The sequence below is a fragment of the Aythya ferina genome (genome assembly GCF_964211825.1).
Source record: "Aythya ferina genome assembly, chromosome: 2".
NCBI lineage: Eukaryota > Metazoa > Chordata > Aves > Anseriformes > Anatidae > Aythya > Aythya ferina.
Genome location: NC_140297.1, coordinates 155,860,517 through 155,888,293, shown reverse-complemented (window position 1 = coordinate 155,888,293; position 27,777 = coordinate 155,860,517). Strand labels below are relative to the sequence as shown.

Here is a 27,777-nt window from a genome sequence, read left to right as displayed (position 1 = left end):
GCCCTTCTTGTTTCTGTTGCCCAGCTCACAGCACAGTTTCATGAGCATGCGGCAGAGCACAAAGAACAAGACAAGCTCTCCAGTCAGGGCCCAGAACTGCCAGTGCTGCAGCACAGATAGGAGCAGGGCTCCCACATGTGCCCAGCTGTGCTCCTGGTCCCTTTGTTCCATTTCCAGCAGCAGCTGCATCATGCGTGCTTGCAGCTCTTCTGCACGCTGCCGCGTGTGCTCATTTGTAGCTGCATCTAGTTCTTCACTGACCTTCTGTGGGCTATGGATTAAACCCAGGAATGTCAGAGTGAAGAAAATCGCCAAAACCATGGTCTAAAAGAGTTGAGAGAGAAGCGGGTCAGTGGGGCTGGGTGGGAGCTGGCTGGCGGTTGAGGGAGCTGGGGCAGAAGCTGCAGGCCCCTGGGGTCATGTAGGAGATGAGGTGAGGGAGGTGAGAGGCAGCAGAGACTGCAGCCAGAGCTGGTGGTGACAGCCACGAGCCCTGCCCTGAGTGGCTGGGCTCTCACTGCAGGCTTAGCAGCCCTTTTGGGGGCTGATGGTTGTGGTGTCACCTGCACCCCTGACCCTGCCTTCAGTCCCCACACAGGCCCTGGAATTGCCTGAGTGCCGGAGCTCCTTGGGCTCCCTTTGCACGGCCTGTGGGAGCCCCCCCGGGCTGTCTGCGGAAAGAAATTTGGGTGATGTAGGCTGTGGATGCTGTGCTCCTTGTATGCCACCCGGTGAGGTGGGTCAGCTGCCTTGGTGCTGGCCTTGTTGCCTTGGTGCCAGTGGCAGCTGGGTGCTGGTGGCTTTGCCTGTGGTGGGATGTGGCTTCTCCCTATCTGGATCCGTGTGCCTGCAGTACCAGCACAGTGCTTTGGAGGAGACATTTCTAAATGGGGAGGCTGTGTTTGAGGGTAGGTGCCCGGAACTGCAGGAAGCTCGATCCTCCTGTGCCCGCCTGTGAGGAAAAATCTCAATAATTTTTTCAGACAGGATCTTCTGTGAGACTATTTTATTCATGATGGCGATGTTGAGTGTCCTGCATGCAGGAGTGCCCAGTGAAAGTCTATCATAACCTTATATTCCCTATTTGCGGGACCTCTCACAATTATTTTTCAGTGGTCTTGGGAATCTGGAGAGGTCCCAGTTGACTGGAAGCTGGCAAATGTTGTGCTAGTTTTCAAGGAGGGCAAAAAAGAAGACCCTGGCAACTACAGGCCTGTCAGTCTCATGTCAGTGCCTGGTAAAATTGCAGAGAAAATTCTCCTGAGAGTTACTGAAGTGCACCTGGGGGACAGTGCAGTCATAGGTCCCAGCCAAATGGGTTCATGAGGGGTAGGTCCTATTTAACAAACTTGGTTCCCTTTTATGATAAGATCACCCATCTACTCCATCAAGGGAAGACCAGGGATTGTCCCGCTCTGCTCTGCGCTGGTATGGCCTCACCTTGAGTACGGTGTGCAGTTCTAGGCACCACAGTACAAAAAGGACATGAAATGGTTGGAGAATGTCCAGAGAAGGGCTACAAGATGGTGAAGGGCCTAGAGGGGAAGACGTATGAGGAGCGGCTGAGGTCACTTGGCCTGTTCAGCCTGGAGAAGCGAGGCTGAGGGGAGGCCTCATTGTGGCCTACAGCTTCCTCTTGAGGGGGAGCAGAGGCACAGGCACTGATCTATTCTCTTTACTGACCAGCGATAGAACCTGCAGGACTGGTGTCAAGCTGCAACAGGGGAGAGTCAGACCAGACATCAGGAAGAGGTTCTTCACTGACAGAATGGTCTCGCACTGGAATAGGCTCCCCAGGGACGCAGTCATGGCACCAAACCTGTTAGAGTTTAAGAAGCATTGGGACTGTGCTCTCAGTCATATGGTCTGAATTTTTAGGTAGACCTGTGTGGTGCCAGGAATTGGACTCAATGATCCTTATGGGTTCCTTCCAACTTGGGATATTCTATGGTTCTATGGTTCTATGACCAATATTGTCAGTGTTGAACAGTACAAATACTGCCAGTACAAATTCTGCCAGGCAGAGAAGGACCTGGGAGTGATGGTGGGTAGTCGGCTGAATATGAGCCAGCAGTGTGCTCAGGTGGCCAAGAAGGCCAACAGTATCCTGGCTTGCATAAGAAACAGTGTGACCAGCAGGGCTAGGGAGGTGATCGTCCCCCTGTACTCGGCTCTGGTGAGGCCGCACCTTGAGTACTGTGTTCAGTTTTGGGTCCCTCGCTACAAGAAGGACATGGACGTGCTCGAGAGAGTCCAGAGAAGGGCGACGAAGCTGGTGAGGGGCCTGGAGAACAAGTCCTACGAGGAGCGGCTGAGGGAGCTGGGATTGTTCAGCCTGGAGAAAAGGAGGCTCAGGGGTGACCTTATCGCTCTCTATAGGTACCTTAAAGGAGGCTGTAGCGAGGTGGGGGTTGGTCTGTTCTCCCACGTGCCTGGTGACAGGATGAGGGGGAATGGGCTTAAGTTGCGCCAGGGGAGTTTTAGGTTGGATGTTAGGAAGAACTTCTTTACTGAAAGGATTGTTAGACATCAGAACAGGCTGCCCGGGGAAGTGGTGGAGTCACCATCCCTGGAAGGCATCGTCCTTCAAATAAGCAATTCTGCCTTACTTTACCTTACATGTATTAGATAACTGTTCTGTGTCACTTCTTTATTTACAAAGAACTGAGCCAAAGGCCAACTCCAAGCTCATCTAATTATTTTGAATTGGTCAACTACCTAAGGCAGTATACAAGAATGTCTACAATCTGGATTCAGATATAAGGGGCCTGGACAGATAGTACTCAGGACTCTGAGATTATGTTTCACCAGCTAGAGAACCTTTGTGTGTCCTTTCTGAATGCAGAGTACAGGGATAAGAACTGTGCCTTGCCTTCTGGAGCTCCTTCTTTTGTGCTCTTCTGTGGTCAGCTCCCTTTGCGTCTTTACCACCATTTTTGTGCAATGTTTGCAGATTATACAATTAACCAGATGGCATAAAATCAGGTGACAACATTTTGCAGAGAATATGAAAATCCATCTGTTGCCTATCTGTGTCACACTACAGTGGTTCAGTGAGTAACTGAAATAGGAGACACGGACCTAAAGACACAAGTTAGCAGTTAGAGAACAATTTCTTGTAGAGTACAGCTCTCTATCCTTTTGTGAGAGATCTTTGTATCCATAGCTGGTCTGTCTGCCCAACAGCTTAGCACTGTCCCAGGGTCAATAATATGTGCTACTGATACTTGTTACTATCTCTGTTTGCATAGGAGATACCCTCTCACTCTGATGTATTAATACCAATTATTGTGGGCTGCAGAATGTCTTTGTTAGGGAACTACCACTGCTTCAAAGCACTGCACATTATCTATTCAGCCACACGGGTTACTGTCAGCAAGTTGGACACTGCATCATATAGAATGCGACTAGAATCTACATAAAGGTTCTTTATCTCAGGATTGACCATGATGTGCAGCATTTTATTTTTTTTAAAATATTATTATTATTATTTTTAACCAGAGTAGAACTTTGCATCAGAAATGGAAAATACATCTATGTGAAGGATGATCCCTTCTCTGGGACCTGAAGCAGTGCAATAAACCCTTACAGGACAGGAGATCATCTCCAAGGGTCGGGCATGGTACAACTGATCTGCCATCTCTGACAAAAGCATGCAATACATACAAGGCGTGTATGTGCACAGAGTATAGAGTTAAAATAGGAAAAGCTCTACTGCTCAAGTTTCTCCCCAAAGGGAGAAAATAACAGGCAAATTTTATGACAGACATCAGTCTTGTTGGAAGCACTGCTAAGCGTTGCTCAGATATTAGTGATGAGTATCATATAAGAATCTCATAATGATAATGGAAAAAAAAAGTTTGTCAGGTGGTGTCTATCTACATCTTTGTAAATAAAGAAGAATATTATGTTTGGACAAAGCCAGTACCACAGCAGAATGGTAGCAGAATTTGTAATGATCTTTTCAACTACTGGTTTTGATAGATGGATAAAATAACATAAATATCTACATCTCTCAAAATACAAGATATCCACTGTTCTTCTACTCTCAGTTTTCAAGACTGCTGACCACTCAAGAAGTCAATTTAAACCATGTGGCATTTTATGCTATTTAAGCTTCCATAACCTTCTTCACAACCATTAGCATTAATAGGAGTCTCTCCACTGGCTTGTTGGATTATGTCTTTGCTGATTTAGAGGCTGGCAAGCAATGCATCTCTGAAACACATGCCTCTAAAGAAGATTCTTTATTATATTAATAATATTAATATAATAATAATAATAATAATAATAATAATAATAATAATATTATATTAATATTAATTATTAATAATAATTAATAATTAATAATTAGTATATATTATAATAATATTATTAATATTAATATATTAATAATATATTAATTAATAATTATTAATTAATATTAATATATTAATAATAATATATTATTCTAATATTAAGCAAGGAGTAAGGAAGATTTCTGTGCCAGTTTGTAACTGAGCCTTTGGCAATGTCTGTGCTTTTGATGCAGGTCTTACATTTATTTTTAAAGCTGTATTTACTGGAGTCAGGCAATTAGAGAAGAAACTCTTGTAATATTTAAAATTAACCCATTGATGCTTATGACTGGTCTGAAAACCATGGAAGGTGGTATGCCTCCTCCAGATAGTTTCATATTCACTCATATTTAAAATAGATATTTTTAAAACTAAGTCTAGGTTCCATTCATTCACCTGTTAAACAACCTTTTTTTTTTTTTTTTTTTTTCCTGACTAGCTGTTGTAATTCGTTGACCAAAGAATAAACCATTGCTCCCTCAACAGCTGGATACTGTCTCTTCTAAGGAAAGCAAATAGCACCCCATTCCAAGTGACATTTACATTGCTCCTTTGATGACTTTGAGTGAATTATGTCAGAAAGCAGCTTCAACTTCACCTAACATGATTTACATTTATAGAGAGAAACGCTTCAAATGTTGACTGCAGTTACTAATTCATAGAGCTACAGATGGAACAGTGGCTACCACTGGGAATCACTTGGCTCTGTGTTATATGTGCATGTGTAGGGAAAAGGAGTCCAAGCCCACAGGCTTGGGAAAGGATAAATGTGTATGTGCAGCAACGTTTTACTACTTAAGAACAAATTAAGCGAGACGTTTTTAAAGCATTGAACTTAACTAGAACAAGCCAGAAACATGACAGCAGCATAGGCAGTGTCAATGCAACTATTCTAAACAAGAGAACGAGTGCCAGAATTTTCTGAATGAACAGCTCTGGTAATAAAATAACTATGAGATGCTTCAAAGAAACACTGTGTTCCTTGTATGCAGTTTTTAAGGAATGGGAAGTTATCCTCCAAGTTTTCATGTGAGGGTGTTTTATAGCTCTTTTGGCACTTTTCCTTTCAAAAGCACTTTGCAAACAGCAACTAATTGAGGCAGATGAAGTTGTCTGTGTTCAGAATGTGTTCTCACATTGTTACACATTGTGCATATCCCTAGAGAAAGCGTGGCATATCGTCACTAGCAAATCTAGTCTTTAAATATAGGACAAGCTGTTGAGAGAACGGCTAGACCTGATCTCTTCCTACGGCTCTTGCTTACAAGGGAAAAAAAAATAATCCTATGTGGATAGTCAAGCACTGGAGCTAGCTATCCAGAGAGGCTGCAGAATCTCTCTCCTTGGAGGTTTTAAGACATGACTAGACATGGACCTGAGCAATCTAGTCGCAATTCAGTGTTGATCCTGCTTTGGGCAGGTGCTGGGCCAACGGTCTCCCAGGGTCCCTTCCAGCTTGAATGATTCCCCAAGTCTAGGATGAGTGTGGCCATGACTTTCCTTAGAACTGAAGAACTGGGAGAGCTCAGCTTTGAGCAACTTCCTCTGCATCGCTCAGTTTCAGTCCATGCAGCAGACACTACTTTGTAATGATTTACTGTCAGCACCATGGTCCCAGTAATCCTACAGCTGTTTAGACTGCAGCACAGAACAGGCTGATTTGACTAACATTAGGAAGTGATTTTAGCTAAGAAATGCAGTTCACAAATAAGATTACATTCAGCTTCTCTTCTGTATGCAACACTCTACTCCATAAGCATTGATGTTTCTGAATTCTGACCATCTTGCGTCATGTCCTGGAGAAGCCCAATTCTGATGCTGCACTTAATGCCCTGAGATTCTTCCTGATATCTTTCAGCACAAATACTCAGTGGATAAAACAATTAGACCTGAATGTGTGAATGAAGAGTGCAGCTGTCTCTAGAAGACTGAAGAATGAAAAGCAACCATTTATTGTATAATGTCTATTGGTTCAAGTAGACATTCACCTTAAAGACATGGCTTTAGTCTGCTAAATGGAAGACTTTGCTTTGCTGAACTTAAAGCTTAATCAACTTTCTAAGGATGATCAAAGCCACTCTGTGATATTTAAGATCTATGCTTGCAGATATATTTTTTATTTTATGAAATGGTTTCACAAAAACGGACAAAGCACTCTCCAATTAAACACCAAGAGCTTTGAAGAAAATCTCATGATGGTCAATTGTTAATGTTATAGGTGATGGAATGAGCTGTATTCCAATTACTAATGAGCATTAAACATTGAATCCCAGAAGTTTCATTTTAGTTTATTCTCCCGTTTTTAACTGTATTTCCTCCAAAGATTTTCATCTAACATCACACCTTGCATTTTATTTCCTAAGAGATTGGATTCCATTTGTTTGCATGACATTCCTCTCGGCTATCACTGTCTATATGATATAATTCAATGTTTGCCTTCCAAGAGAAAGCAGTATGCCTTTTCTCTCTGTATTGTTACCTCCTGACTTCTGAATCTTCCTGGTGTGTACAAAGCTTCCACGTGGGTAGCCAGAATATCTATACCAAACTGTGCTCTGCATAAGTATCATCACCTTTTATCCTTGGATCACAAATCACATTACAACCTTCACTTATCCTTCAAAATGTCTTTTGGAAGTCCTAGCTGTTTATATTTTTTATATTTTACAGATGGGAAAAAGCTGATACAACTCCAAAAGAAAGAATAGCATCAGAAAGAAAGCTAGGAAGTGAATATATTGATTCACTAGATTATACTTTTTTTTTCTTTATGATACCTGTGAGTCAATGGTGGCCAATTTGCTGCATGTCATGCAATGTGTCCTTTTAAATCATTTGTGTTAATGACTAATCATCATTCTAGCATTCATGACCAAGAAGAATCAGCTGCTATCCCATGTGTGAAAGGTGATGGAAGTAAAGTGAGCACACTCTTCCTCACCATATGACTCAGCTGGTTCTTGTTGTGCTACATGGGCACCAAATGGGAGCAGAACAAGTGTTGAATCTGGCCCATATGGATTGAAGAGTGATAAGATGACATTTGGAATTCTCATAAACTCTCAAATTATTATAGCATTTCTGGGCTCTCCAACATGTGTTTGTTTTAAATAACCATGTTGTCCAGAAATTTGCCTCTGATATTGCACATGCTTGGCTTCAACTCTGTCTTAAGGACTGCTGGGAACTAGATGTGTAAAATTTCACATCACCATGCAAGCTAGAGTTGAAGAAAATAAATAAATAAATCAGTATTTTCTCTCGCTGTTATGTCACTAACTTAGTACTGCTCCATGTCCATCTTTTTCAAAGAGGAAACACTAAGTGAGTTGAAATGTGGGTTCAGCTCTATTTCTTTGCACTATATTTGAAGAAATCCTGTCTTTTGACAATACTGCCTGCACACTTCTCCACAGTCTTGTAAGGTGCATTTTAATGCAACTATTCCAAACCCAAATGATCTTTGACTGTTATTATTTTCTGGAGTGAATGATGAGTTCAGGAAATTTCTTGAGATGGGTCTGAACAGCCTTTTAGTCCATCAGTTTTTATCTACAAACATGGGAGCAGTAGTAATTTTTCAGAAGATTGTTCTCAACAGTAACAGTATACAATCATGAATGCTCAGATGGTGTGGTAATAGAAAACATTATTGTGCATGGGAGAGTGTCTCTGACTTCTGTTTTCCAGGTATTTTTGTATTCTGCTTAAAACATCCCTCCATTTTCAGAAGGGAAAATTGTACCCTACCTCCAAAGGTCTTTAGATGGCTTTGGTGAGGAAGCCAAATCATTACTCTTTTTTGACGCTTCATCCTTTAGAGTTGCCTTGAGGTAATAACTGCTTGTGTAACTGGATAGTTTAATTCTATGGATGCAATCAAACTATATAACGTGTATACTGCAGACAAGGTGCACTTGAGCTGCAATGAAAAAAACAATTGGCCTTTGTCCTTGCTTTAATGGAGTTGACTATACAGTGTATCTGGATGGGGAGATCTTTTTAGCACTTTAATTACTTAATGTGCTTGCTGCAGCAAAAGTACATTAACAAATGCAGATCAATTTCTCCCATCAATCCATGTCCACTCTGTTACTTCAGAAGATTCATTATTTTGTGGGGATAACATCTGCCAAGAAAAGGCATTACAAATAAAATGCATCTGAAAAATGAACTCTTCTTTAGTAATCTCTTGTTCCCATTTGGTTATGCAAGATAAATCTTTATAATGATGTCCTGCAACAAATGAGAAGTCAGTTTATAATGTAACTGTTTGTTTAATGTCTGCAGCCAGCCAACAACAAAAATGCTGAAGATGCTGTGTATTTTTAATTAATTTTGTGATTCTTTGCTGACTAGTTTAACATATACTCTTCAGGTAGATATTGCCAGGGCTCACATCCTCCTCCTAAGATAAAATTTGTGAAGCAGTGGAGAGAAATAGTTTGATGAAGCAGACCTACTAGAGTTTGAGGAAAGTTACTGGACATGAAGTTTCTCAGACAAGAGCAGCCCTGGCTTGCTCAACCACTGGCTAGGGAAAGACGTCTGAACTCCTTAAAAAACAAACTGAACTCAAACTCTTTTGGCAGTGGGCACAATATGTAAGCATTTCAATTTTAGTAAAGAGATCATTTCATTTAGGCCATTAGATCAAATTACCAGTTTGGGATGGATAAAAGAATTTAGGGCTGAACAATATGTTCAGATAAAGAAAATACACCAGGGCACCTCTAGTTTGTGGAGATATTGAAAAGCTAAATACACTGGTACGTTTTACAGAATAAGATAGTAGAGAAGTTTTCAGAGAATAAATGAAGAGAAGATTTGTAAACATTGAAAACAAAGATACTTTTTGAATCTAATTGAGTTGACAATTTTTGTTTCCTTACTTAAAGCTCTTTACTTAAATACCTTACTTAAATAACCTTTTCTGAAGGGATTCCTGAGAATACCTGGTGTCTGATACATGCTGAAACTCAAAAATGAATTAAAATTGCACTATAAGTCACAGCAGGCAACCAGCTTTCCCATTAGTTTATGAGCCAAACAATATAGATGCATATGATCTTCTAGCAGATCTAACCAACAGTACTTTGTCATCTGGTATCATGGAAACTCTGTCTTTTATTACCATGATAGCACTTTTGATCACATTTGTACTTTTTTCCAAGTAGAAAAAATGCTATTGGAAATAGTTGAATGTTGGTGCCATCTTTATTCACTTGTCCTATGCCTGTAATGATGTGGCATCACAGTAAGAAGAAAAACAATCAAGAGTACTTGTTCTGTGTGCTGCAGAAATTATTATATGTAATTTCAGATAGCATGCAAATAATGTAAGTTTTTGGAAATTCCTTCTTCATGGCTTAACTGAGTTCCTGTAACAGTTCTGTCTCTTAACATTTAACTTCCTTAACTTCAAAATTTTGTAGCTGATAAGGCTGTCAGCTTATAAGATATGACGGTGATTTGAGTACTCTCTTGAATAGTCTCTTTTGCCTATAAGAACACTTGAATTCTGGTCTTGAAGTTGTATTGTATTAACTATCTTTTGAGCTTTTTTTTTTTTTTTTGCTTTTTTTTTTTTTTTTCTGAAAAATTGGACTGTTTTCCACCTCCACTATGCTCTATGATTTGGAGCTCAGTGTCTCCGTTTCAGCACCCACCAGGACAGTATGACAAAGTTTACTGCTACCTGTCCTATCTGATAAAAATGGTTCCAATCTAAACACATATTGGCCTATTTGTTGAGTTGGTAAGATCTGTCTGAGTATCTAACATTCATGCCATTTGGACATCTGTCTTTGTTCTCTCTATTTCACAAGATAATACTGTATTTTCAGTGTGAATGTACTTTCCTTTTGCAAGGTTTGTTGACTACAGCCCTATATACATCATCGTATCAAAGGCTTTGTGTCCTACATCCTGACTCTGCTTTCCTTTGTCAACATTTTCAATGAATTTTGAAAAGAAAAAGTCTGTTATCTTACTCAAATTTTTGCACCTAGCTTTCTTTCATAGTCTTTCAGCTGTTGGCTGCAATTTTTAACATGCTGATATATCTTTCTGCCAGTAAGAAGGATTAAAAGTTGGCTCCTTCTGCGTTCCTAACGTTTCCTTCCTTCAAAGCCATGCTGGATTATTCTTGACCAATTCCACAGCTTCTTGACTCTCCAGAAATTAGCTGATGGTCAAGCCTATATCCTACCTACAGATGGACATTGTGCTTTTGGGATGGTCCAACCCAAAGACAGGTCTGGTTATATATATATATATAATATCCCGTATTTTACAGGATTCTCTGCTAGCCATAGTAGACAGTAAATACACTAAATTCTGGCACTGGATGTTACAGCAAAGATTAATGATTGTCAGGAATATGGTTAAAGAGAGTCAGTGACGTTTTAATTCTTTAATGTAGAAGAACAACTTAGGTGTTTGGAGAGAAAAAGAATAAACAGGTTAGGATCATTTAATCAATGTCTGTCTTCTGTACTCTTGTGGTGCTCTTGGTGTGGAGAGATTATTCTTAAGATTGGTCTGTTCCCAGAATCAGTGCCTAGATGAAATGAACATTTATTCTACTATAATGAAGCATCAAGTTTATAGATTGAGGCACCACCTGAGATTCTCTTTAGACTTGGCTGGTTGTTCCTTTTGGAGGATCTCATATAAAATAATTAACATATCTGTCATTAGTATCTTAAATGCTGGTGTGAAAATACAGATCTACAAAGGGTCTTGTGTCTGATTTTGTTTAGTGTTATCATACCAAATATTTAGTACTTTCCTTTCTAGACTGGAATCTACAAGTCCAGTTTAGGCTAATTTATCTGATACATAGTGAACGAACGGAACTAGTGAGTAACTATTCTCAAATAGGATGAAAGGTTAGAGATAAAAGGACATGTAGCTCCGTGGCCCACTAATTGGGTGAATTCACTTATGTCAGTGGAGTCCTCAGATTCCTTTCTTGCTTCTCCTAATGCCTATTATACAATGCTGATCTGAGATCCTATTAATATTTTTATTCGATGAAAACAGGAACAGCCTCAGCAGGAATGAAAACAATACCATATGGATAAGCATAGAAAAGATAAATTACACAGATGATCTCAGACATGGGAGGGAACTGGACTGGGCTGTGTGATGAGTTAGGTTACGGAATAAGTGCAGAGAAGTGTGTCAGCACTCTCTTCTGTACAGACCTTGGTTGAACAGGTATGATACTGAAGAGTATTTGATTTGTGGATCCTGATGGAAAGTGTAGGTTTCACTTCTAGCTATTTAGGAGATAAGTTCTGTTCATACCAAGAGCATATTTGCAACCATCTTGGAGCTTACTAATGTAAGCTTAAGGAGCTACAATCTCTAGGCATTTCCAGGACTTGGTGACAGCTCAGGTGTACATATCATTTGTCTCTGCCCTTGTATAGCTCATTTTTGCTCTGCTTCTATTTTGTCTTCTGTAAAAAGTATATCCTGGGAGAAAAATTATGAAACAATTTCTTTTTGAGAATTCTTACGTAATTAGCATTCTGAGGATTAGCTCAAAAATAAGGTCAAAGCTTTAGCAGAGGTGGCAGATTCATGAGGCAGGTGGGAATGAAGAGTCTATTCACCTCCCTGTACAGAGTTTCTGTAAAAGAGCAAGGACTTGTATTGACAGAAACATTCTGAAGAGAAATTACAATGCAGTTGTTAATGCTGCATCCATTCCACAGAAAACGAGATTTGCATCTCTAGAGCTGTCAGGTTTGTGCCAGCACCGAGTGTACTTTCAGAAGAGAGTATTCATCTTTCTTGGAAGAGGGGGAAAAGTCCCATCAGTGTTGCCAATGGTTCAGTGAGAAAAATAGGTAAATTTGGGTAAGACTCACATTTAGCAATTAGTTTTATTTGTGTGTGGAGTGAGTGGGTGGAAATAGAAACGACCCATTTCCTGAGAAAGAGTAAGGAAGAAAATCTGAAGCAAAAACTAAAAATAAGAAAAATAAGAAAAATAAGGATAAAGGAATGAAGGAGGAGAAGGAGAAGGAGAAGGAGAAGGAGAAGGAGAAGGAGAAGGAGAAGGAGAAGGAGAAGGAGAAGGAGAAGGAGAAGGAGAAGGAGAAGGAGAAGGAGAAGGAGAAGGAGAAGGAGAAGGAGAAGGAGAAGGAGAAGGAGAAGGAGAAGGAGAAGGAGAAGGAGAAGGAGAAGGAGAAGGAGGAGGATTTCTTTATGGGGCATTGATTTGGTCATCCCCAGTCCTGGTGTGGGGAAAATGTATTTCTATTTACATTTACAGTAGACAGGTTTACTTTGGGGTTAAGCACGATGGCTCTCCTTTCATTTTGTTCATTGCAGGAGTCATAGCCGTTAGCACATGGGAAGTGGAACAGTCACGCATAACAACAATCTGCAACACAGCGCTATGGGAAAATGGATGAAATTAATGAGTGAGTCCTGGTCAATGCACCAACGTCAGGGAAGAAATGCTGTAATGATCAGTGTTTTTATAAGACAGAAGATCCATACAGTGGTTATATGAAGTTACAGCAGGGCTGATTATGACAGCTGAATCTTGAAGAGTGTTTTAGCTCATGCTGGAGTCTCTTTCTCTGGTCATTCCAATGATCAGTTTCTTGATATGTCAGTTGAAACAGTGCTTCTGGGAAAAGGAAAGGTGAGAAGACACCATCACACAGTGTAGCGAGTGTTCATTCCAAGGTGTTGGCACCACGGCAGAGGCTGGGGCTGCCCCATGCCGGACATGGCCCCATGGCAGGGCCCAGTTGAGCTCAGCACCAAGCTGGCAGCACCTCTGGGAAAACAGATTTCCTAAAGGGCAGAGTGGGCACAGACCAAGGAGGAGGCCCAGGGAGAGGGAGAAGCAGCAGAGGGCCCAGGCCCCAAGAGGAGGAGGGCAGGAGGGGCTCCAGGCCCACAGGCAGCAGGGATTCCCTGGCAGCCCTGCAGAGCACCCGGCACTTTGCTGAGATCAGCCCACCACAGCCAGGTCTAGGTTTTGCTCAAAATGGAGTTTTATTAGATTGCTCTTCAGGTGTGTGTTCTCTGGCTGAAGCTGAGTGAAGCTGGAAGTCCTATGGTTTTCCTGTAACTGTAACTACAAGTTCAGCTGTGATATCTCCTAATTTTTCTTATCTTATTATCTTTATATTGCTCTAGTTGGTCTAATAAGGTTGCAATCTCTCTCTCTCTTTCGTCACAAGTGCTTCCTGTTCTGCCTCTAACTTTTCCTTCAGCGCTTGATCAGAGCTGCCGTCTGTAGTTACATCATGCCCTGTATCATCCAATTTAAACTGTAGAACAGAGATCTGAATCAGGTTATTGTACTGGTCCTTTGCAATGCTTCTTCATTTTGTTTTAATTCTGTTTCCACTTTCTTAATTTCTTGTGGTTGTGGTTTGAAGTAGCTTGCAGTCTTTGAGACTTTAATACCTCTTTTCTCCTGTTCTTGTATGTGTGCCACCAGTTTTTCTATTTCTTCATCACAAGCTGTAAATTCTGGATGGTTTTGGTCCTTTTCTAATAACAGCTTATTGTAATCATCCATCTTCACTTTTTTTTTTTTTTTTTTTCCTGCTTGAAAGATTCTACCTCATATTCTCTGGGCACTATACAAGCCTTTGACATTACTGTAAGTTTTAACTGTTCTTCCAGATCCCTGCTGAAAACCATCACATTCATTTTTCCTTTCTGTAGCTTACTCATCCATCAACTGCCAATGTTTTTCAAGATGCTTTTCAAGGACTGTAATTCACTGATTTACATGTAAAACCTCCAATAATTGCATAGCCAGGTCCTGCTTACCTCACAGTTGTACTTCAGGTTCTCTATCCATTTTTTATTTTTATTTTTTGAAAGTGAAAGTTCAAATGGTCCTTTCCTGCCTGACACTGAACTGTTCATTTTTCCTTTGCTAAAACTTCCACTCTCAGTCCTAGAAGGTAGTTATAACAGAAAGAAAGGGGCTGTGTTAAGTCTTTTACAGTTTATGGCACATCACTTTGTGTTCATTGTCTTACAGAGTTTTACAGGTTATATGAAACTAATGGAAAAACAATCCTCTGTTTTTACAAAAACTGTACAGTTTGTTCCATGTTTGACTCATGAAAACTTAGTCTCTGCATTTCCTAGTTGTTGTGTGAGTGTTCATTTCTGATTCTGTGCTGAGACCTTTAATCTTTTAGAATAGGAAATGCTGTCTTTGTGTGTGCTTTATTTCTTTAGTTGTGTTGTGTATGACAGTCATGTTCTAATCTGTGTTTACAAGCCATAGGTGTTACCCTCACAAAAAAAAAGCTGTCTTTCTGAATGAAGAACAATATTTTGAGAAGAGATGAACCACTGCAACCCCATTCTGGAGGAGAAACTTAAATTGTAATGAATTTTAGGTACCAGGCCGCAAAAGAGAATAAATTGAAATTCCTCTCTCAAACCCACCTCAGACATTCAGACATCTTAGAAAGTGGGTCAGGGGCTTTCCATTGATTCTTGTAAAGGAAAATGCTGCTTCTACAAAACTTTTTTTTTTTTTTTTTCCTCTTTTCACTTTCCTTAGTGCCTTCAAAGAAATTGGAAATTCAAAATTATTTTTTAATAAGTTACAAAATTACTAATCTTCCTTTTAAGAAGATATAGTTGAGGCCTCATGTGAGTAAGAGGTTTTCTAAATCAAGTGATATATGTGGGTTCTCTTAGATTACACTGTTTTTAAGAACTTGCCCAGGTGTTCTAGGCCACAAAATGTAATGCATTTATAACCTGCAGTGCATGAGAGCATTATCACCAACAAAAACAAACACAGCTTCATTTCAGAGGAAAACACTGACAAAGTTGTCAAATCGAACCATTGACCACACCTCTTTGAACGTGGCCATCTAGCCAATTCATTATCCACCAAATAGTCCACCCTTCAAATCCCCATCTTTCCAGATTAGAGCCAAGGATGTTGTGTGGGACCGTGTCAAAGGCCGTAAAGAAGTTCGGGTAGAGGACATCAGTTACTCTTCCCTTGTCCACTGATGTAGTCACTCTTTCATGATTCACTGTGTGTCAGATCACTCTTCATCTCCACTTTGCTCATGTCCCAGACTTCCTTCTTTTGTAAGTCAGCTCAGGGGCAATGGATGGAAGATGCTCAGGTTTTGTATTCATTTGGAATTGGACAATTGCCAGGCTGTGCATGAGCTGAAAATCTCTCCTTGGTCTGCTGGGTTAGATGTACCCATTATGTCCCCAATGAGTCTGCATCTCTGTTTCAAGGTCACTTTGGCTTTCAGTCTTCTGGGAAGGTGTGAGAATCAAAATGTGAAAAGATTTGTACATTTTTAAAAGGAGCAGCCTCTGAGAAGCCATTTCCTGGCTATTATTTTCTCTTGTCTCCTGTTTCCAAGAGTGGGATCCAAAACTCAACAAAATTTAATGTAAATAATGCCTCCAAATCTAAATACTTGTATATTCATTTTAGTCCACAAACATTGCAGAAACAATTTAGAACTCTCATGAGACACCATGTTTGTCTGGCTGTACATCTTATACTAATAAAATATCTGTAACGTAACGTAAAAGTTTGAATTAAGAAAGAAAAGAATGACCTTCAGTAATATTCAGCTCTCTTTATATCTATTAAACAATTTCTATAAGTGCTTTTTGTTGGCACCCACAGCAGTTAAGGATTGCATACCTCTGTAAGATTATTGAAGTTTTTTTTCAGATGCTTCAGTTACAAGAGCACAAAATCTCTTCTCTGGCTGCTCATATAATTTAAAAATGGATTGAAAAATGTTACTACTTGACTGTGAAACTAAATTAAGCCATGTTTCCCAGGTTTCTCATTGCCTTTGAGAAAAGGATCCAATTGTCATATCTTTACTGGGGTTCTAATTTTCTGCCCTTTCCTTTGCCTACCTCTCATTGCCTGTCTCTTTCATTTTACTCTGCTGTTCACTATTCAACTACCTACTCCTCTTCACCCCTACTTTGCTATGCTGCCTGAAAGTAAAGTAAAGGGCAGATTGCTTTAAGAGTATGGATATGGGACCAAATAAAAGGCAGCATTGCTACCTTGGTGAGCATAAAAGGGCAAGAACCCCTGAGGTGAGCATAAAAGGAGATATAAAGAGTGCTGGTTGGTGTAATTGTCAGAGAGCTGCAGGGATGCAAGGGCTGGAGCGTTTATGGCCTGTAGAGTTGCAAGTTTCTGCAGTGAAGTGATATCTGATGAAGCTAGAAGTATAAAAATTATCAAGGCTGTGGCTTACCTGGATCCAAATGAAAGCCTCAACTCAAAGGCATCAGGTGCCTAGTGTAGGCTCTGATTCAGTAACAGAGTGAAGTATGGAAGCTGTTCTGTTAAGTTCAGTGCTTGTTTGCCAAAAGGTATATATTTTTCTACATCACATTCACAGCATTCAGCTTTGGAGAGCTTCCAGCCCAGATTCTTGGGTTCTAAACATACCTATCTGTGTTTGATCCTGGGACATGCTAAGCATCTTCAGCAAGGTGCTGAGACCCCTCACACATACTGTTTGCTTGGGTGATAATCACACAAATACTTCTAAGGTTTGTAGAGCTTGACACCATTTATTGTTAGAACAGAATTTTCTATTAAAATAAAAAGTCTGAAAAGTTGGCTTCCAGATGTTTACAATTGGAGAATTTCCTCTTATTGCATGCCTCCTTGTGTATGCATGCTACAGCCTCCTTGTAGGTGGGCAGTTTGCTTTCAGTAGACCAACTATGCCTTCTAGCAAGTCAAGGGCTGTATTAATTACTGTACTGCAAGGAGGGTATGGATTGCACTCCTCTTTCTCTATTAACATTAGATCTACCTTCATCAAAAGTTAAAGAGCCTGGGGATAAATCTGCCATGAGAATCGTGGAAACTTGATGTGATAAATGAAGTTGGAGTGCCGTAGATGCTTTTGACTAACCTGCTGTTGTGGGCATTATGGAGGATGCTCCCTGACAGACCTGTTCAGTGTTTGTGTAAGACTGAGCACTGAGGGCTGAGGAAAGCCTTCCTCTTGACACCTCCAACAGCCATTTTTATGCTTCCAAAATTAGAAGTTTTTTTAGGCAGAAGCCCTGAGCTGTCCATGTTGTTCCTTCTGCTGACAAAAAAGTGGGAAGGAAATGCTGATGGTGGGAAGGGTGATGGCAGTTGAGAAGAACAACCTACTGCTTACTGGTAGCTCCTGTGTGACATGTTCTCACTCCTGTATTTTGGGGCTCTTCAGCACCGTGCTAGGAGCCCGTGGTAGAGGTGGTCACACAGGTTTCTTGAAATACCATTTCATTGAGAAAGCAGCCTGACTGATGTGTTTGTAGATGTGTTTAGGTTCACAGGAAATATCCAACAAATGAAATGTTTGGAAATAAGCTTGCAGTTTCACTTCAAAGCTTACATCTGAGTTGTATGCATTTTTAATCACTTAAGAATGCAACAGAATAGGCATTATTTTCCCTTCTTTACAGGAGTAAACATAATTAACATAATAGTTAACATAATTAAGAAAAGCTTTAAGGTCATCCATCTTTTATTCTTTTCTCAGTCAATGTTCTCCTAGTCCCTGTTACAATGGAGTGTGACATCCAAATGTCACTGTTTGCATATGATTCTTTGCGGTGTAGTAACAAACTTCTTGATTTTTACATGAAACATTCTCCCTCGTATGAAGAGAAAAATATTTTTGCAATTGGAAATCTTTAATTTTTGTTACGCTCAGCCCTCCCCCAGCCCCTCTCGGCCACCCCTTCCTCCTCACCCATGGCCCTGCTCCAGCAGGGGCCCTGCCCCGGGCTGCAGCCCTTCAGGAACACCCTGCTCCCGCGGGGGCTCCCCATGGCCACAGCTCCCTCAGGAAATGTCCCCCTGCTGCGGGGTGCAGGGTGGAGATCTGCTCCAGCGGGGCCTCTGCAGGGCTGCTGGGGAATCCCTGCTGCCTGTGGGCCTGGAGCCCCTCCTGCCCTCCTCCTCCTGGGGCCTGGGCCCTCTGCTGCTTCTCCTTCGCCCTGGGCCTCCTCCTCAGCCTGTGCCCGCTCTGCCCTTTTGGAAATCTGGTTTCCCCGAGGCGCCGCCAGCTTGGTGCTGGGCTCAGCTGGGCCCTGCCATGGGGCTGTTGGAGCCACCACAGAGGCCCTGTAGCCCCTGGCCAGCACCTAGGCCCAGACATTCAGTTCAGTATCATTGTTTGTTAGCGGGCTCCTGTTCACCTTTGATGATTAATGTATGTTTTATATGCAGTATTCTGTAATGGCTTGTGTTCCAGTCAGCAATATGCAGAGCCGCTTTGAGCCCTGTGCTGGTTGTGGTCGACTTTGGATGCTGATCGTGGGAACTTGCTGATGAACTGCTTCTCTGGAGGTGTTTGTGAACCATGGACACTGGATGCTGTTTAGCATAAAGAGATCTAAGAGTTTGTCCTATTTTGCGGTTGTATTGTTGAGCTTTCTCATGTTTGTTTTTTTTTGCACATTATCTTATATAGCAATACGATTCTTCCCCCTCCCAACCACCACCTCTTGAGTTTTATCTTCCAGTATCTGTCTAGGAAATAATACTTTGTAGCTTGGTTCATTAATTGTTGGGTGAAATCCTAGGTGCTGTGTTTCTCTGGAAATCATTGTCGATAATCATAATTGCTTCATTTAACCAGCAGAAACTTCTGGAATATGCAGTAGGTAGCTCTCAGAGGGCAGCACACTTTGTATTCCTCTTCTGGGAATCATCAACACAAGACAAAAAGGTCTGCTAATATGTTAATATTGCCAAAGAACAAATGTATATTCTTTCCAGCAGGGGGGAAAAAAAGTAAAAAAAAAAAGAAAAAAAAAGAAAAAAAGAAAAAAAAAAAAAGTTTAAACTCCCTTTATAGCCAATGATGTAACTTCTTGGATAGAGATTTGATGTCTCTTCTCATGCTGTTCTTAGGAGTTTTTACCTCATTGTTTTCCTAAAGAGTGTACTGCTTTGGCTCCCTTGCAGCAGCAATTTGATAGGGTTTTGCTGACAGGGACTGCTGGAGGGCAACTCCGAGACACTGGTGTGAGGAACAACAGAATCTCAAGGCTGAGTGACAGAGCTCAGCCTACAGTTGTTTTGTTTACAGTATGTACTAGCTTAAGGGTTGTTTATTAAAACACGGCCTAAAATGGAATGAAATGTTAAGCCTTGGAGTTTGTCAGATATAATTCATAGCAAGCAGAAGCTACATAGTTTTGTGGTTTTCTGTTTTCTGTGGCAGTGGTACTGAGCCAATCTTTTTGCTTTCCATGCTGCAGAAATGGATAGGGAGGAGCAGCCTAGTCTACCGGGGCTGCTGGTGGGAGTGATCTGGCTTGGTAGGGTGATGCATCAATATTACCCAACAAATTGCTTCTCTCAGACTAGTCATCCCCAATCCCATCTTCTTAGTCTAGTCTCTGTAATGTCACTACTGGGCAATGGCTTGGGAAGGCAATTACATAGCAGCCTGTAGGACTAGACGGGAGCTGAGATGGTCTAGCATTGATCAGAGCGGAGGAAGCAAAGGGGTGAGTCCAAGCATCAGTAACAAGGCTGGCATCAGCCTTCTCCATGGATGTGTTCCTCTTCTGTTTTGTTGTAAATCTGTTGGAATTAGGCACTGCCTTGTGTTCTGGTTAAATTACTAGAGATGGCATGATGACCTATCTGAAACAAAAATGTTTGATTCTCATAAATCTGAATATTTCCATTGTGCATTTGAGTACAATAGTAATAAGTAGCAGACAGTTAAAAACAAACAAACAAAAAACATCCAAACAAACACACACACACACAAAAACAAACAAACAAACCAAAACAAACCAAAACAAAAAAAAACAAGAAAAAACAACCTGCACCTTGCCTGAGCGTTAAGTGAGCAGTTAACGTGTTAACGTCTAAGAGTGATGTTGGTGCTCCTTAGAGCAGGTCTGACCATCACAGAGCTGGGAGGGTGAAAGGTGCTGAAAGCTTTGCCCTTTGAAAGGGGGAGGCAAGGGGTGGCTGCATAACCCAACACAACCATTAGTGGAGTCAGGCTCCTGAGGGAGGTTTTAACGTCAGTGCCCTAGGTGAGTCAGTACAGGTCGTCAAGGATTAATGAGTGTCCAGGCATAGAAAAACAAAGTTAACATTCAAATTAGCAATGACTTTAAAGACGAGCAGTTCACAAATGACCAGTGAAGGTGCCAATGGCAAATTCATTGCTACCAGGGTGACCCGTGCAGAATGTCTCATAGGAGAGATGGGACTTGGTGGTACAGGCTGCCTACGTAAATAACATTGGTCCTGCAAATGAGAAGGATCCATACCCTATAAATTATTCAGAAATTAACTGATCTTCCCCTAAAAATAAATTGGCTTTTTTTCATCCCTGCCTCTGCTAGGAAGCTGTTTCATAGCCTTGCTCCTTTGCCAGCTACAACTTCATATTTCTAAATTGCATTTATTCATGGGCAGTTATACGTGGTTGTTCTTGTGCCAATGTTGTACTTTCTTGTACCTCACTCTCTTTCTTCCTTCCTGATGTTTTTCCTTTCAGTGTATTTATAGATAGAGAGGGGATCTGATTGCTCTGTGTTTTGCTGAGTTGTGTGCCAAGTTCCTTTAGTTTTTTTTTTTTTTTTTTTTTTTTTTTTTTTTTTTTGAAATCAGCTTGCTGTTTCCTCATCTTCCCCTCACAGCACCTGTTCCACATTATCTGACAATTTTCAATTTTCCATGGTCTCCCTACTTTACTAAAGTCTAAATAAGCTTTTTTTGCACTGTTCTTGTTTAAAAACATATAACAACCAAACAACCAAAAAAAAAAAAAAAGAAACAACAAAAAAACAACAACACAGTAACAACAACAAAAAATGCACACACGCAAACAGCAGCTGTTTACTCAAAGAGAGGTACCACCAACCCAACTCTAATGAGCCAGACACAGCCTGTGGATTGGATATTGGATTAGATTATTAGACTGGATGCTAGGAAAAGGGTCTTCACTGAGAGTGGTTGGGCACTGGAACAGGCTCCCCAGGGGAAACGGTCATGGCACCAAGCCTGCTGGAGCCATGACTTGGACTACATAATCCTTGTGGGTCCCTTCCAACTCAGGATATTCCATAATTCTGTGATTGCATTTGTAGTAAAAAATTAGTTTTATTGCAATTTCTTATTTATTTCTTAATTATTATTTCTTTCAAAATCTACAGTAAAGCCTTGTGTATTTGTAGGACGCCACTCAAAAACCCATAGTGGTGTCCATTTAAACATCTTTGAAAAATGACTTTCTTCTGCATATCTCCAGCCCTACAGTATATTTATTGATTACTTGGGTTTGTTGTAAATCTATATGATCAATTTTCCAGACCATGTGACACTTCTGCCAGGATTTTCAAGCTTCTTCCTCACTAAGCTTGCTGATCTCTTTGATTTTGGCATCTTGGTTATGATCTTTTCCAAAGCTTTGTACTCTTCTTTAGCTTTCCTATCTGTGTTCTTCATGAAAAGTAAGCAGGAGAGCAAAACATTTTGTTATTTTGAGGGAGAATATATATATATTTTATAACAATATATATTGTTAGTCAGTGTTGTATCACTATTGGGCAGCCCTTTCCTTTGCTTGCTCATATGTGGTGGAGAACATCCTGAAACTATATTAGTGGCTTTTGCAATGCTTACCTCAGCCTGATTTTCCAGTGCTAGGTATAAATTTGACTTTAGATCCATTTCCCATTCCTTGTAGTTTTTGTGTTCACTCCATTTTGGAGATGTTTACTCAGCCGGGTTGAGCTGAAGTACGTCTCTGCAGGAATTCTTCCCAACCCTGCAATGCAGATAATAGCTACTTTAACACAAACAGAGTTTGTTCAATTGCCTCCATGCTCAGCTCAGACCACTCTCAAGGCTCTGCTGCTCCAGTGTCCAAATAGCAAATAGTCCTCCCAGATGAGAAGAGGTCAGGAAGACTCCAAAGAGAGCTCACATCTCCATATTGATCCTTCTCTTGCTTGGGTGGATTGAAAGAGACTGGTGACAATGACTAGCCTTTGAAGCCATTTCCTGATGAAGGTAGTTAGAACCAGCTATAGATGTTTAGGTTCATTCTGAGGAAAAACAGGAACACTTCATGATCAGCTGTACCTGTTACTTCAGCATGATTTATCTATCCCATTTCTAGTTCATACAGCACCCCAGTGTAACAGAAGGAGTAGTAATCGCTAGTGTTAAAAGCTGTTTTCCATCTGCCATCCTGTTAGCAAGGACTGAGCAAGGTATTCACTCATATAACAGCGTGGATATTTGTAGAGGTACTGACAGAGAGAGTATTTTATTATTTGCTCTCATTAGTGGGGGTCTGTTTTATGTCTTGTTCCCAGTAATACTTTTACAGCACAGTCAAGAAGGGAGTAGGGCAGTGGCACAGGGAAGTGGAGCTATTTATCCGTGTTTGCTGCTGAAAAAAAAATACGGGATGCCATACTTACAATGGACTGTATTTTGATCAAGAAAACCCTCTTCCGTAATACACAAACTATTTTGAAGTAATCATCCAACTTCACAGTATGGGAACAGGAACCTTAATTTTCATGTTTTTGCTTAGTTGTGAAGTCAGTATTTGATAATTCCTCCCTACTTGCAAATAGAGGAAGATCTGGGGAAGAACGGGCAACATTTGCCTGTCTTGTGATTTAAACATTGATTTGGGGATTAAAATTAGAAATGCAGGTAATGGGTTTAATTTAGTTTCCTGTAGTATGTTTACTTTAACTGCACGACAAAGGGTCTGGTGAAACTCAAATGAGGATGTCTTTTCCCTTTTCTGGTCACCTAAGTTGAAGCTATTTTTTGCTCTTATTATGTATGTGGTATTTATAATCTCCTTCAGAGCTATTGTTAACATTTTGCCTGAAAACTTTCATTGAAAAATGACTTGTTCTCAAAAATTTTCAGGGAAAATATTCTGTTTTAAAGCACTGAATTGATAAAATGTGAGCATTTTTATTTCATTTTTAATTTATTCTTCTGTTTTGATCCCTTGATGCTTTCACTGCCTATCTGTTGAATTCCATGAATATCAGTGGGATGTTGGGGACATAATTCTCCATTGTCCTTTGCATTAATCTAATGGACCAACAGTGACACTACCTCATGGTGCAACACGTTGCAGTACACACATAACGCATGGTTCCACAGAGCTTGGAAGACAAGAGATATTCACAAGTCTCCTCTGTATTCTGGGTATAGAACTATTCTCTAAAGCCTTTCTTTAGGATGAGTGTATCAAATTCCATGATGGAATTCCTTCTTTTCCAGTATGGAATTCATACTGGAAAATGGCATTTATCTGACTTGTGTCAGCTTCTGGACTCTTCTCACAGAGGCCACCCCTGCAGTGCCCTGCTACCAAATCTTTGCCATATAAACCCAATACACACATATAAAATCTAAGGGAAAATGATAGTCATATTTCTCAGCATTGCAGACCTCACCAGTCTCTAGATTCTCTTCACATTTGGACCTGTAAACTAATTTTAACCTTTATCATGGAGTGCCTTAGCTTTCTATCATTTTTTTGGTGCAGTTTTTGTTTTGAACAGTTAAACGCATTGGGTACAGGAAGTAGGTATATTTATGACTTCATTCAAATGATTTTGCCAGAATAAAGGGGATGAACAGGGAGAGGTTTAAATAAGATAAAGAGCTAGCTATTTTATGCCATTGCACCTAGCCCACTTTGAAAAAACAACAGTAAATTTAATATTTAGGTATCTTCATGTATTTTTGATGTCTTACGCTGTGTTACAGTTAGCAGTTCTAGTCTGGGCCAAGTGAAGCCATTTTCCTGATGAAAATTTTTAGGGTTGTTTGAGATGCTTACAAAGCATTGGGTAGTGTCTGTGGACAAAGAAGCAGATTAGAGGGGCTGTGGTGGGCTGAGCACAACCCTCATCCCATTCCCTGAACTGTTCAAGAGGATGGAGAGGAGTTAGGAGTGATGTTGAACCTGGGAAAAGGGGCATGGAGTGGGGGGGGAGGTATTTCTAACTACTTAAATTAGCAAGAAATTATACTAATTTTCCCAAAGGCGAGTCTGTTTTGGCAGTGATCGTAACTGGTAAATGACCTACCTGTCTTTATCTTGACCCACAAGATTTTTCATATTTTCTCCTGCTGTTCTGTTGAGGAGGGTGGGTGAAAGAGCAGCTAGGTGGAAATTTGGCTCTTAGCCAAGGCTAACCTATCACAGTCTTAAGAGGCAAATATCTAAAAGAGTTACCAGGCAGTTTTGCATGTTATTCTTATGGATAAATCTAGTCGAAGGGACATGGAACAAAACATCATTAATATGTGCATACTGAGTAGTGTCCTATTACCCTGCCTTGGCAATGCACTAATACCACAGTGCTGTAATGTTGAAATGTTTAGACTGTGTGTATAGCCCAAGGAGGGTATTTTTGTCAGTTAAATATTTGTATTGCATATAATTGTAATGAAAATACAAAGGGTCTTAAGGCATAATTCTGGTACTCGCTCTTGAAGAAATCAGCAACAATAAGTCAAAACTCTTAATCATTGTACAAGAACAGTGTAAGGGAGAGAAGGATCAAGCAGTTTGATTGCTGGTATTTTAACTGGATATTGTATGTTTAGAATCTGAGCTTTTTGTTTGTTTGTTTGTTTTCTTTTCTGAAAACTAAAATATAATAGAGAGGTTTTATTTCCAAGTTCTTGCCTGAAACAGAAACCAAAAAGTGCTAGGGGTTGTGCTAGGACTATACCCCAGTGGCAAGGATCTGCAAGTTGGAGTAGTTAGGGTAAGGTGAGCTTTCAGCTGTGAGGGACCGTGAGTGAATTTTCTCAAAGACATTTTTTATTGTTGTTCTCTCCCCATCAAACCCCTTCCATCAGCTTTCAACCTAGCAGAGAGAGATCTAGATTATTCGGTATTATATCCCGAGTAAAGATTACATTGCTAAGCGTGGCCTGTATGAGCTGTTGTTTATTCAGCAGTTCTCAGAAGACTGGATTTTCTAATAGTTCATTTCCACGTACTGTTATACTCTTCTTCTGTTTCTCCAACAATTCTGCCAACTGTCATAAAGTCTTCAGGTTCTGGGTAGACCTTTACAATTCTAATTTAGCTTTTATTTTTGTATTTAGAGGATGAACAGTTTTTCTGGATATGAGATCAGCACATCTGTTTTCCTTCCACAGAAGTTTCCAATTTCTTTATTTTGCATTAAATTTTTGTCACTCCTGGTCTGATCTCCCTGCATTTTTCCATAGGTATTTCTCCATCTCTTTTTTTCCTGCAAGAAACCAAGATCATTTCACAGCCTTTCCTTATCAGTCACACATTTGGTCTCTGTTCATTCAGACTGCTGTAAAACAGGATGGGGATGATAACGTCAGTATAAATTATAACTTCAGTTAAAAACTACAAAGCAGAGAAAAGGGCTCAGTATTTCTGAGCTAGTCTGTTCTGGGCCCTTCTGTTTGTGTCTAGATGCCCAGGATATGTTCTCAAAGATTTTTTAGACGGATGAAGCAGTCACCTGTGTAACAGCATGACGTTTTTAATTCTGTCTCCCCAGGTATTACCAGATAAGAGCTGGGCTGAAAATCCCATCCAGGATTCCTCACAGGCTGTTTGCTACAATTGCGGGACAGACAGGTAAGGAGATACCTGAGGGGTGGGACATGGCTGGAGGTGGGCCAGGGTGCGTGAGGGGAACAGGTGAAGTGTGGCCATTAATTTCAAAGTCTGATCTTGGGTTTGGATCCAATCCTGCATTTCCTTACTGATCTCTGACTGTTCAGGTTTCTGTTCTTGTGTGGGATGTTACAAGTTGCTCTTTTGTTTTAGTGAATATGTGTGTTTTCATGTTCAGCTCTGGGTGTGTGCAAGGGGGCTGGTTTCAGACTGGGCCATGCTTGGGTGAGTGAGGAGGCAGCTGAAGAGTAGTCATAGAATGGTTTGTTTTGGAAGGGACCTTTCAAGATCATCCATTTTCACCCCCCCTGTCATGGGCAGGGACACCTCCCGCCAGACCAGGTTGCCCAAAGCCCCATCCAGCCTGGCCTTGAGCACCTCCAGGGATGGGACATCCACAGCTTCTCTGGGCAGCCTGTGCCAGGGCCTCACCACCTGCTGAATAAAGACTTAATTCTGAATATCTAATCTAATCTAATCACAGATCCACTGTGCAATCAAAATGTTACTTAGACATATGACTTCTTTTCTGGACTTTCAAACCTTGATGTGCCTGATGAATTGGGGTGGGACTGAAAGAAGGCCAAAAAAAAAATCACATATTGAGGAAAAAACATGTGTATAAAGCCACTTCTTCACTTTCTGCTCTAAAAGTGTATATAACAGTGGGATGCTGTCTTGGCCTTACAGAGGTGGGAGCTTCTGAGTTAGTGAACACTACTGAGTGTTGGCAGAAACCATACCAAATCCACAGCCAGGTTCACGTTGGAGGAAACCGGTACAAACTTGTGTTCTGGTTTTGGCTACTGTAGAGTTAATTTTCCTACTAGTAACTGATATGATGCTGTGTTCTGGATATAGGATGAGAATAATGCTGATAACACGCTGATGTTTCAGTTGTTTCAGAGCAGTTCTCGCCCAGAGACGAGGACTTTCCAGATCCTTGTGCTGCCTTGCCAGTAAGGGGGTTGGGGGTGCAGCAGGAGCTGGGGGGGAACTGGACCAGGACAGCTGGCCCAGATGGACCAAAGGGATGTCCCATACCATGTGGTGTCATGCTGAAATATTACTGTGAAGTGGCTGGCTGGAGTGGGGGGGACGCTGCTCAGGAATAGGATGGACATTGGTCAGCAGGTGACCAATTATCTCAACCCATGAGCTTTTACTTTTTTTCTGTCCCAATTCTCTCCTCCTTCCCAGTGGGAGATGGGGGACTGAGTGAACGGCTGTGTGGTGCTGTGCTGCCTGGTTAAACCACAGCTTGGATGTACTGTCGTTAGTATAAAAATATCCACTGGTAAAGCAATGTCATACCATAGGATTATTGTACCGCTTTCTCAGTTAGATGTTCTTCAGGTGTATCTTCATAATTCTGACATTTCTGGACACACACCACAGTTAGGCACACCAATTAATTCATTGCACCATTATTATTATCAGCATAGATCCTTTAAGTACTTGTAGAATTTAAACTGCCCTTTTCCTCTTGGGTTTTTATGTCAGAAAAGCAATGGAAATTCATACCACCTTATCTGCAAGCACTCTTTTACACATGGCTTTCCTTGCTAGCAACGGAAGGAGTAGGTTTACTATTCTAAATGCTTTCTGGATGAAAATTTTTCAGGGTTAGTGACAGCTTATAGGGAATAAGCAACGGAGTCCTTTTCACTCAATACTGTGCAGAGAGGAATAAAAAATGTGAGTGCAAGATTAATGAGTTC

The 27,777-nt window shown here is 40.8% G+C and overlaps 1 protein-coding gene across 4 annotated transcripts in view; it reads left to right on the top strand.

Moving 5' to 3' along the window:
• Positions 1-27,777, top strand: part of FAM135B (family with sequence similarity 135 member B) — a 285,977-nt gene that overhangs the window by 141,145 nt on the left and 117,055 nt on the right. For all 4 annotated transcript variants that reach the window (XM_084510349.1, XM_084510350.1, XM_084510351.1 and 1 more), the window contains one exon: positions 25,938-26,017. In XM_084510349.1, the coding sequence (XP_084366475.1) occupies positions 25,938-26,017 (80 nt within the window). The remainder of the gene's footprint in view (positions 1-25,937; positions 26,018-27,777) is intronic.